Source organism: Carlito syrichta, unplaced genomic scaffold (genome assembly GCF_000164805.1).
Source record: "Carlito syrichta isolate Samal-C Ts95f unplaced genomic scaffold, Tarsius_syrichta-2.0.1 Scaffold289041, whole genome shotgun sequence".
NCBI classification, from domain to species: Eukaryota; Metazoa; Chordata; class Mammalia; order Primates; family Tarsiidae; genus Carlito; species Carlito syrichta.
Window position 1 is genome coordinate 30,263 of NW_007233137.1, and position 11,230 is coordinate 41,492.

Here is an 11,230-nt window from a genome sequence, read left to right on the forward strand (position 1 = left end):
GCAAAGCTTCAGGAGGAAGAGGCGGGATTTTCCTGGGGAGCCCTCCATCTCTCCCCTTGCTGTCACCCATGCCCAGGGCACCCTGACACCCCCTGCCCTTGGCTCCCCCCCCAGTGCTGAGCCCCTAGTCCTGCTGCTCGTGTTGGCAAGGCTGGTCACCCCGCTGTCAGCCAGGACCTGCCAGTGGGTGGCTCAGCCACACTCGGGAAACAGCCATCAAACAGGATGCAGGAAGCTGGGGTCTGAGCAGCAGCAGGTGAGCATGCCAGTGCTCATCTGCATATCATTTGCCCATGATGCCCTGGCGCACAGCCTCAGTCCCTTCCCCTGACTGGGCCTGAGACATGCACCCCCTGGCGGGGAATTGGAGGCTCAATCTGGCCCTCTTCAGTCTGCTTCCTGAGGTCATGCCCTGCAGTAGCGATCCCCTTCTGGGTGTGGGGCAGGCATCCTGCCGTGACAGAGGCCTCTGGCGACCCACACCAGGAGCACGTAGCCCACCCAGCCCAGCACCTCCTCTCCAGAGCTGTCTTGGCACTGGGTCTGCAGGGCACGGCCTCCACCCAGTCTCTCCCGAGACTCTCTCACCAGCTTCTGCCTCTGACCAGGCGCACAGAGCTTTGGGTTCACACCCTACTAGGTGGGTGGGTGCTAGTGACATAAAAACTGCATCTATTCAAAACCACCCGCTAAACTCCTTACGTAGACATCAGAGGTGGGCATGCAGACTCTTGCTCCATCCAACACAGAACAGAAACAGATCTGTTCTCCGGTGGGGGGGGCAGATCTGTTTCTTCAGCTGGGTTCGCATGAGGGGCGCTCACCCTTAGAGCCACCGTGTCGTGAACACCCCTGCTGCATGCAGAGGCCACATATGTGTGTCTCTTAGCTGACAGCCCCCAGCCGTGTCTCAGCCACCAGGTGCCATTGGCCACCTGACGTGGAGTGGGCTAGCCTTCAGATGATCCCACCCCAGGCTTCAGATCTTCCAGGGGAAGCCTCAGACATGAGGGGGCGGAGAGACACCATCCCCATGGAGGCTGCGTCCAAATTCCCAACCCACAGGATGGGCAGGAAAATTCTGCACTTTGTGCCTACATGCAACTCTTAGTCATGCATTAGGGCAGGCCATGTATATCTCGCTAAACATTTCAAGAATGCTCCGCTTAGCAAGAGGCTCACACCAGAAGCAACACACCAGAGCCCGGACGGAAGGGAGGAAAATCGGACTCAGATCACTCACTCAAACAGGGCAAAGCCCCTGCCACTTAAATCATTCCTCTCATCTGTCCTAAAGGAATGTGTGTAGCTGAATTCTTGTAGGATGAACATAAGAGTGACAGATCCCACCAGAGGGGGCCAGAGGGAGCTGCGGCTTGACAGACGATAAGCTGATTTTTCTGGAAGGGCGTGCCAGGGTGCGTATGTGATCGTCCAGTGTTGGTGCACTCAGAGACGGTCGGTTGTCCTCCTTGGCAGATGCGAACGGCGGCTCGGGGGACAGCGGGGCTATGTCAGAGGATGATGCAGCCACAGCAGTACCTCTCGGGGTAGTTCACCACATACACCTGGTGGTCGGTGCCATAGATGTAGTAGACATAAGTCTTTCCTTGGTACCAGTAATGAACTTCTGTGAGAGGGATCAGCTCGATGGTCTGGCGCTGAAGAAACAAACAGCCAGAAAACACCTTCTGTTTTCCTATTCTGTTCAAGACACGTGCCTGCTCAAGAACCTTCAGTAGCTCCCTATTGCCGTGGATGAATTTCATCCTCTGGAGTTGGCATTCTAGGCCCTGCACAATTTGGCTCCAGTCTGCCTTTCTAGATGTGTCTCCACCTATGCTCCTTCACATACCCTAAGCAACGGCCAAAACTGATTTCTCATCTTTAGCCACCATCCAATTCTAGGTCTCACCAACTGGGCATCCCCAGGGGAGTCCCAGAGTCTATGAAAAGCCACCAGCCAGATAGAGCATCTTCCAGAAGCATGAATTTTTAGATGGGGTGCTGCAGGGTAGTGGAGGATAAGGTCATTTTAAACATTTTTATCTTAAAACAACCATGGAGATGTTAGGGAGTGACTTACAAAGTTGGAGTCAAATTTTAAAGATGAAGCAGTGGCCACAAAGAAATTTCAGAGTGCGGTGGGCTGTGTCAGGCTCTTTTCTCAGACCTCCCCACCCCCACCACCATGGGTTTGTATTGGCCCTGCTCTGGGAAAAGCCGTTCACACGTGATGCCCTTCTTTTTAGAAGTGAGGAAACGGAGACCTGTGGGTTCGTGGAATCTCGGGTTTGGAGATTATCTGGTGCAAGCCCCACCTATTCACCGTAGCTAGACCCGTCTAACTCTCAGATCTCCTTCCCAGCACCCACCTCTTTTTAAATGCCCCATGCCAGGACGGGGAACGCCCTCCCTCCCACAGAGTGGCCCTGTTTGATGGGCACAGCCAGTGCTCCTCTGCATATCATTTGCCCCTGATGCTCTGGGATACGGCCTGGGTCTCCCCAGTCTCCCCTGACGGGGCCTGTTATGTGCACACATCTTGTGGGGGAATCTGGAGATCGAGAAAGGGCACCCGCTGGCCCTCTCAAGTTCAGGCCCTGCTGGAGCAATCCCCCTTTGGGTGTGGGGCAGGCGTCCTTCAACGGCAGAGGCCTCTGGTGACCCACACCTGGAGCACGTGGCCTGCCCAGCCCAGCCCCTCCTCTCCAAAGCTGACCTGGCAGAGGATTGCGGGGCGTGGCCTCCACCCACCCCTAACCCAGCCTCGCTCACCAGCTCCTGCAAGTGTCGGGTGCATAGAGCATCAGGGTCACACCCTACTCAGTGGGCGGGTGCTAAGGTCAGCCGGTGACATAAAAACTGCATCTCATCCTCTGGCCCCTGCTCTAAAGAGTGATGTAGCAACCCTCCTCAGTGATGAGGCCTGGCCCGGGACACAACAGGCCCCACCTTGGGAGAAAGCACCAGGTTCCTACAGAGGCACTCCTCTCCACCAGTGTTGTTTGGTTGCTGGCAACCTATCCTACATAGTTGATGCAGGAATGTCACTCCTAATAAAGTAAGCTAAGTTTTCCCCGGACTTACTGTGGGCCAGGCTCTTTGTCAAAGCCGCTAAACTACTCCTGCTTCAGACTCAGATTTGAGGATCCCACACCCAGGAAACGGTGGTGCGACTGGCCCAGGATTAGACTCTCTTTATTTGCAGGAAGTTCTTCCTGTGGGGAAAAGACCCCTGAGCCCTCTTGCTGTAGCTGATGATGGCTCCAAGGCCCCCAGGGAAAGGTGAAACAGGCCGGGAGGCGAGCTGTTCCTTCTCACTCCCCTCCAGAAAAGCAGTCCTGGAAATCCCTGGACAGCAGGACAGGGAGGGCATCTTGAGAGGCAGGAGGAGAGGCCGGGGGCAGCGTGACATTGTGAAAGGGAAGGGAGACTCAGACTCAGAGCACGGAGAGTTCGTTAAGCTTTCTGTCTGATCTCGCACTTTGTGCCTCTGGGTCTCAGTTTCCGCATCTGTGGACTGGGGATTAAAAACTCCCATTTCACAGAGTTGTTGAGACAACAAGATCAAGACTGAGCTCTCTTCCTTGGCCAGAAACTGGTATCCAAATGAGAATGTTGGGGGAAAAAGATGGAAAACTCCTCTTGAAATCTCAGTGTGAAGGATCCTAAGTGGAAACTAAGGGGCACAAGGAAAAGGGTGTCAATGTCACCTCTCAGGAGGCCTGGACACCAAGGTCAAGAACACTCTTATTTCCAAGCTTTTCTACTAAGAGCCAATAGAAAGCAGGGCGATACTTCCCCCCACCCCACCTGTCTCCCTCTGCTTCTGGTTCTAAGAGTCTCCTAGGTAGAGGCCACAAATTGCTCAAGACATCAACCGCTATCTTGTAATTGGCTGGCATCTGTGGTGCAGCCTGGCCCTGCAATGAACGGAGACCAGGTCTCAAAGTCATGGCTATGACCGGGAGATGTAATGGCAGCTGTCTCCTCGTGGTCAGATTCCACTCACTAACTTCTCTATCCTGAGTTATGTACTGGCATGAATCTCTGTCTATGGCTCCAGGGTCAAAGGCAGATTTGTTTTTTTAAAGATTCATAGAAGTAAGCTCCTCTCCCATTTTGCTCCTTTTCAAAGAAAAACATGCATTTATTCCCTGGTTTACCTTCTGCCTCCAGGATTTGGTTACAAATGAGCTGTACTGTGAGACAGGCTCTGTGATCGTAGGGAAGCCTCAGGAGACCCAAGTTCTAGTCCTGGACCTGCCACCAACATGTGTGATTTGGAACAAGTCACTTCCCCTCCTTGGGTCTCAGTTTCCCCAGCTCCCAAATTATTGTAAAATTGGAAGGTTTCATATAAAAATCTGGACCTCAGATGGTCTGGAATCTGGGCCCTGAGCCTATACAAAGCTGAGTGGTGGACTCCCTCGGATAAGGGGTTCTCCCACCCTCCTTACTGCCTGGCCCTGGGAGGCCTGCAAGTTTGCATTGTCTGAACTCCAAGATGGTCCATATTATTTTAGATAAAATGCATCCTTCTCTCCTCTACAAATAAGGGAAATGTGCAGAGAGAGAGAGAGAGAAGGGAAAATGCTCATTACAAAGGATAGAAAGAAAAGAGACTCAAGTTATTCTACAAAAAAAAAACCTGCACATGCATGTTTATTGCAGCGCTAGTCACAATAGTAAAAATATGGAACCAATCATGCTGCCCATTAAAACTGGGATGGATTTTTTAAAATGTGGTACATACACACGATGAAATATAACACAGCCATAAAGAAGGACAAAATTATGGACTTCGCGACAACTTGGATGGATTTAGAGCCTATCATATTTAGTGACCTATCACAGAAACAAACAACTGAGTACCACTCATAAGTGGAACCTGAACACCTATCATAATACTACACAAAAGGGACTGGCAATAGTGGGACACTGCCAGGGGAGAGGGGCACATAAATGGGAGACCCCAAACATCACCTCCTTAAACCACTTGTGTATGCAATCCTGACTTGTACCCCACAACTTAAAATAAAATAAAAAAGAAGCATGCACCCTGAATGGAAAACTTTAAAAACAACAACAATTCTGTCCTGCTATTTTTAATATATGAGAACCCAAAAAGCATGGAAAGAAAGAAAGAGGAAGGGAGGGAGGAAGGAAAGAGGAAAAAGGGAAAGAGGAAGGGAGGAAGGGCGGGCCAGAGAGAGAGAGTAGGGGGGAAGGGGGAGAGAGAAGGAAGGAAGGAAGGAAGGAAGGAAGGAAGGAAGGAAGGAAGGAAGGAAGGAAGGAAGGAAGGAAGGAAGGAAGGAAGGAAGGAAGGGAAGAAAAAGAAAATGGAGTTTTGAGCACCAGACGCCAAGCAGGTTAAGCAAGTGGTCTCCTCCCTGCAAAACCCTCTGAGGCACTTAATGTCGCCATTTTCGCAGGTGAGGCACTGGTCTAGGAGGAGGGGAAAGCAGCTGGCCCTGGATCGTGTGAGGGTGCAGCAGACCCGGATCCGAGCCCATCCTGCAAGGCTCAGGCCCCAGCTGCCGGGTCCCCCACTCACAGTGCCAGGGAAGGGCTTCCCGAGCCAAACGCAGATCTTTCTGCAGAGGTGCTGTGGTGTGGCGGGAGGGGCAGCTCCTGGCCAAGACTGGGGCAGTGACGGGCACCAGCGCCACCTAGTGGCCATCAGAATACAGCGGCCAAAACATCGGAGGCTGGGAGGAGGCAGGGCTGGGGGTTTGGGCTCCTGGAGGGCCTCTGACCCTGAACCTCCAGATAAGGGAAGTCTTCCCTTTCCCTGTCTGAATCCCAGGGAGTCAGAACCGAAATCACACCACGCCACATCCGTGCTGGAAACCCTGCAGAGCTTCTTGTCGCTCTCAGAACTAAAATCCCAACTTCTCCTGTGGCCCTTGGTCCTCCCTGCCTCTGCTACCTCAAGCTGCCCATTCTCTGCCCTCTAGCCACTCTGGCCTCAGGTCAGGCCCCAGCCCTCCCTGGATGCCTCCCACTGGGACTCCCTCCCCTCCACTCTCTTCCAATGACTCCTCCTTGTCTTTTCTCCCTGACATCCTCAGGACAGAGGCTCCAGGCAGAGAAACAGACTCAGTTTCCCTTAGACGCCCAAAGGACAGTGCCCCAGCCTGAGGTAAGCTTCGCCTCCCAACAACTCCAGACCCAGTCCCCAAAGGGTCAGCAGTCCCAGGAAGAGACATCAGAGCCAGGTGTTCCCCCACCCCCAACCCAGCCCTCACACTCCAGGCTCTAGGCCCAGGCTCACCTGCTGCAGGACTCGGGCACGGGAGGCCAGGGTAGCATTGTGCTCGGCAATGCCCCTCTGAGAGGCCAGAGAGATGTCCCGCAGGGGGAAGTCCACAATAGGGTACACCTGAGGGAGAGAGACGCAGACCACTGGGGCTATGCGAGCCAAAGCCGACAGACAGAGAAGGCAGCCCAAGGAAGGAAGGGCCCCCAGGCAACACAGCACCTTGTTTGACCTATGTGGACCCATGACACAGTCCTGGGAATTCCAACAAAAAAGGAGGGCTGTAGTCAGAGAACCCTTCCCCTGCAACCCACTCATTCCTCCAGCAAACCCTTGCTGTGTGCCTACCATGTGCCTGGCATCGTGCTAATTTCAGGGACACCTCAGTGACCACAGCAGGCGTGGTCTCTGTCAGTGTGGGCTTGTGGGGTCTGGACATGTGCTGGAACGGAGCTTAGATTCATTCTCGTTCAAACCTACAAACTGCCCTCTATGGGCCAGGCACTGCCTGTGAGCTGCGCATATATGGACCACAAATACACCAAGCTCTCACAGTCAGCCTTCATGAAGTCCAAGCATGAGAGCATCTATTCAGTCCTCATGCTTGAAATCTTTCCACACACTGGGGGCAGGCACTGCCCTCCTCTGTGGCTCTCCATCCTGCCCCTAATTGTGGAATCGTACCCTTTTCCCTCCACCACTCCTCAAACATTTGCTAACATCCACTGGCGCTGCAGTGGAGGCAGAGGGTAGGGAGGTGACCACCATGGCGCCTGCCCTGTCAGAGCTCATTGCCAGGGAGGGTCAGCTCACAGAGCCATCAGCCACCACCACCAGCAGCCAGAGAATGGGCCCCGTGCTGGGCTGAGCACGTGGGGCGGTCCCCTAACTCAGACAGGGGGTGTGGGTGCAGGACTTCCTAGAGGGTGGATACCTGAGGTAAGCAGTTGGGAAGCCATATTACTGGGGCAAGGAAAGGATTCTGACACATTCCCCTACAATCTGAGGACCCTGTTCAGAAGTCTCACTGAAGTCAAATTCTCTGCCCAAGCGGGTAGCAGGAGTCAGTAAGCCCTTTCCATGAAGGGTCAGATGATAAATATTTTAGGCTCTGTGGGCCATGCATTCTGTCATGACTCAGCTCTGCCCGACTGGCAGGAAAGCAGCCGCAGACAACACATAGCAATGGGTAAGGCTGTGTTCCACTAGAGCTTTATGTATAAAAGCAGGCCGTGGGCCGGGTGTGCTGGCCCGTGGTCAGCCAGGACCCTCTCACTCATGTCTGAGCTCCTCTCCACTTCCTCATGCCTCCATGGGTCCTCAAGGGCTCCGTCCTGCTGCCCCCTCGCCCCCACACCCCAGGGCCCACGCCTCCCCTGCCTGTGTCCAGGTTTCTGTCCAATGTCACTTCCGCAGACGCACCTTCCCCGCCCCCACCCCCTCCTGCACCCCCACCCTGCTCGGGTGTTTCTCATGACCCTGATCACCATCTGACGCTGCAGCAAAAGTGCCCCGATTGCCTCCCTCCCCAGACTGTGAGTAAGGGGCATGGTGTTGGTTCCTGCTGTGGTTCCCCCGGGGCCTAGAACAGCACCTGGTACAGAAGGCGGGGGTCTCAAGGCTTGTGGAAGGAAGGCGGAGGGAGGGAGGGAGGAAGAGGAGGAGGGAGGGAAGGGGAGGGAGGAAGGGGGAGAAGGAGAGGAAGAGGAGGAAGGAGGGAGGGCGGGCAGAGAAGGGAGGAAGGGAGACTGGCGAGTGGGAGGAGGGACAGAGGACTGAGACTGAGTGTGGTATTCAAGCTGAAGCCCCCCGGGGTCCCGCATCCTCTCACCGTCTGGGCACCTCATTTCTGCCCAGCCTGTCCTTTTAAAAGAACAGAGCCCCCACAAACAGCCAGCAGACCCGGCCCCACCGAGGGAAGGAGGAACCAGCTTCCTTTGCTCCCGTCTTCAAAGCCCTGCTTACCACTGAGTTTTCATCCTTAAAGAGGTTTTCCCCTTTGGCTTTAGCAAGGAGCTCCCCAGGGCAGTCGAACTGATGCTCAGACACAAACTCAAACAGGCTGTTCCTCCTAGAAGCAAAGAAGATGGGGGGTGAGGGCGAGTGAAAATATACCATGTGGCAGGTTAGGAGCAAGGCCTTTGGACTCAGACAGACCCAGGGGTCCGGGCCTTGAGTTGCCATTGGTGGGATCTTGGGGAAGTGCTGGAGACTCTCTGAGCCTCGGCCTTCTCCGTGAAGCTAGTAAATGAAGCTAGTAAGGAAATGACAGCTTAGTTCTGTGGCCTCATTTATCTTGCCTGCAAAATGCTTAGCAAGGAGCCCCACGCAGGAGAAACCCTTAACATGGGGGCGCCCTGACTGGCGGTGGGGCGTCGTAGCAGGCTGCTGGGCTCTGCTCCCGCATGGAAGTGCTCAGCTGCTGAGGGGCTGCAGCAGTAGACAGTGGTGATGGCAGAATTTGAACTCCGGTCTGTCTGTTTCAAAGCCTGTCAGCACCCCACCACCCACACTGCCTCTGCTCAGGAAATTCTACCCCTTCAAAGTCGCAGCAGGTCCCTGCACTGTGAAAGCCTCACCCCAGGAGAGCTCCTCTGCAGAAACCAGCCCATGCCGCACCCCTCGGCCACCCCTGCAGGCCACATACCACATGATGACCAGCTGGATGAAGTGTAGCAGTTTCTTCTCGCCCTTGCAGGTGGCACAGGTCTTGCTCCCCCGTCCCGAGCACGTGCTGCACCTGAGGAGGGCGCGCAGTCAGCACCCCCAGACTGGTCTCAGGTCCTGGCGGCTTCCAGAGACTCCCCCACCAACTCCCCTCCACCCTCAATCCTTCCTCACGGAGGCAGATTATGCTGTGTCTGTGTTGCTTTACCAGCCCACCCTCTAGTTCTCCTTCTTCTGGTGGCACTGCCCCAGGCTCCCTCTGAGGACCCCACCCAGCCCACATGGCTCTTGGGCTTGCCCCCACTCTTTTCTGTGACCAGCTTGGGATCTTGGCCCAGACAGTCACCTTATTCCATCTCCCTTGACGCAGACGCTGATACAGAGATGGGCCTGTGACCCAGGTGCATGCAGTGAGATCTGCTCCTGGATGCTTGTCAGAACTATCAGGAAAGGGGCATCCTTTTCTACCTGGGCTACTAACCTGAGGTTATTGGTGGTTCCCTCTGCCACTGCAGGGGGCTGCCCATGTGAGAATGAAACCAACACAAAGGAAAGCAGAGTGAGGGGTGGAGACAGATTCTGGTGACATTATTTAAGCACCTGGATCCAGCTGGGCCTGAAACCACCTGAACTATACCCCTGGGCTTTACAGTTACCTGGGCCTGTTTGTTTGTTTGTTTGTCTGTTTGTTTGTTTGTTTTTGCCAGAGCCAGTTTGAATTGGCTTCCTCTCACTTGCAAATGAAAGAAAAATGAGTTTCTTTCCAAGTGAGAGACTCTCTTTCCCAACCACAGTGGAAGGTACACCAAAGCTTCTCCATCTGGCTTGTCCAAAAGATGGCCTGGACTTTGATGAGGCAAAAGTGTCATTAACCAACCCAACTTGGAATGTTTTCACTCCTCATAATTTTCTATTTCCCTTAAGGATTCATAAATCCATCAGATGACATGATTTACAAAACGCAATGGTCCACTGTTTGCAAAGCCCTGTGAGCAGAGATAAAACTTGGTTGATTATTTAGTCGATTAACTAACTTTCCCTGACTGTTCCTCCATTGAGGTCCACCATGAGTTGTAAACAGGGTTTTGCTCCGATCCTCAGAGTGTTAAAGATGTCACCTTTAGGTGGTTTACCATATTCACTTCCCTACCATGTGGGCAGGAAGAAATATCCTCTCCTGGTAACCCTGTTCCCTTCCTCCTTCCTAGCTTCTCTTTCCTCACGCCTGACCCACACGCCGCTTGATTAGTTCCTGGCCTGTCCAGAAATGCCAGGCCTTGAGCAAAGCTCACCCACTCCACAGACATTCAGAGCACCTACTGTGCACAGCGCTCCAGGGACACAGCAGTGACAAGGCAGGTGGGTTCCCGCTTGCCTTCCAGATGGGCAGACAATGGAAAGCCAGTAACCTAAGCAAGTGTGCTTCCCCACTATGCCAGGGAGACTGGCCCTACCTCCGTCTGCCAGACCCTGAGCACAGCTGGCACCTCCGGGACTGCTTGGCTTTGCGCTTGGCTCCACTGCAAGATGGGCATCTTACCTGCAAACACACCACAACCTCAGCCCCCGCTGGCCTCCTGAGACCTGGATCAGATCTCAGCCGGTGCCCTCACTGCCCGTCCCCAGCATCATGCCTCAGCCCCTTCATCTGTAACATGGAGAGGGTTGGATGTGGTAATGTCTTTGGACTCTCCCACTGGGGCTTTCAAAGTCTCCACACCCTAAGATCTCCGTGTCTTTTTTTCTTTTTTTGGGGGGGGGGGTTGCAGTCTCACTCTGTCACCCAAACTGGAGTGCAGTGGCCACTTCCGGCCACCACAGCCTCGACCTGCTGGGCTCCGGTGATCCTTCCACCTCAGCCTTCCGAGTAGCCAGAACTACAGGCGCACACTACCACGCCCGGCTGATTTTTTGATTTATTGTAGAGATGAGGTCTCGCCAAGTTGCCCAGGCGGGTCTCGAACCCACGGGCTCAGGCTGATCCCCGTTTCTTCTGAGACATCAGCCTCTCCTGCCTCCTCCCTCATGCCCACAACCCCCAAGACCTGCCCTGACCAAGTGTCGAGAAGGAGTGGCGGGGAAAGGCGGGACAGGAACAGCTGGTCAGAGACCTGGTTCTGGAGACAGAGAGCTCCTTTGGGGAAAGGAAAAGAAGACTGATGCTCCTACAGTTGGCTCGGGAGGGAGGAGCGAGAGCAGAATAAATAGAAGGAAGTGGTGGAAGGAACAGAGACCACGGGGAGGAGTCCTCGGTCTCTCCAGGGCCTAGAATAGTGCCTGGTACAGGAGGTGGGGTCT

At 54.3% G+C, this 11,230-nt stretch overlaps 1 protein-coding gene across 1 annotated transcript in view; it reads right to left on the reverse strand.

Annotated features, from left to right (window-relative positions):
- Positions 1-1,411: 1,411 nt before the first annotated feature.
- The window catches only part of SSUH2 (ssu-2 homolog (C. elegans)), a 27,506-nt gene continuing 17,687 nt past the window's right edge, over positions 1,412-11,230 (reverse strand). The window contains exons 8-12 of the mRNA XM_008054098.2: positions 10,387-10,472; positions 8,913-9,005; positions 8,231-8,336; positions 6,281-6,388; positions 1,412-1,661 (exon numbers count right to left, since the gene is read on the reverse strand). Of these exons, the coding sequence (XP_008052289.1) occupies positions 1,515-1,661; positions 6,281-6,388; positions 8,231-8,336; positions 8,913-9,005; positions 10,387-10,472 (540 nt within the window). The 3' untranslated portion in view covers positions 1,412-1,514. The remainder of the gene's footprint in view (positions 1,662-6,280; positions 6,389-8,230; positions 8,337-8,912; positions 9,006-10,386; positions 10,473-11,230) is intronic.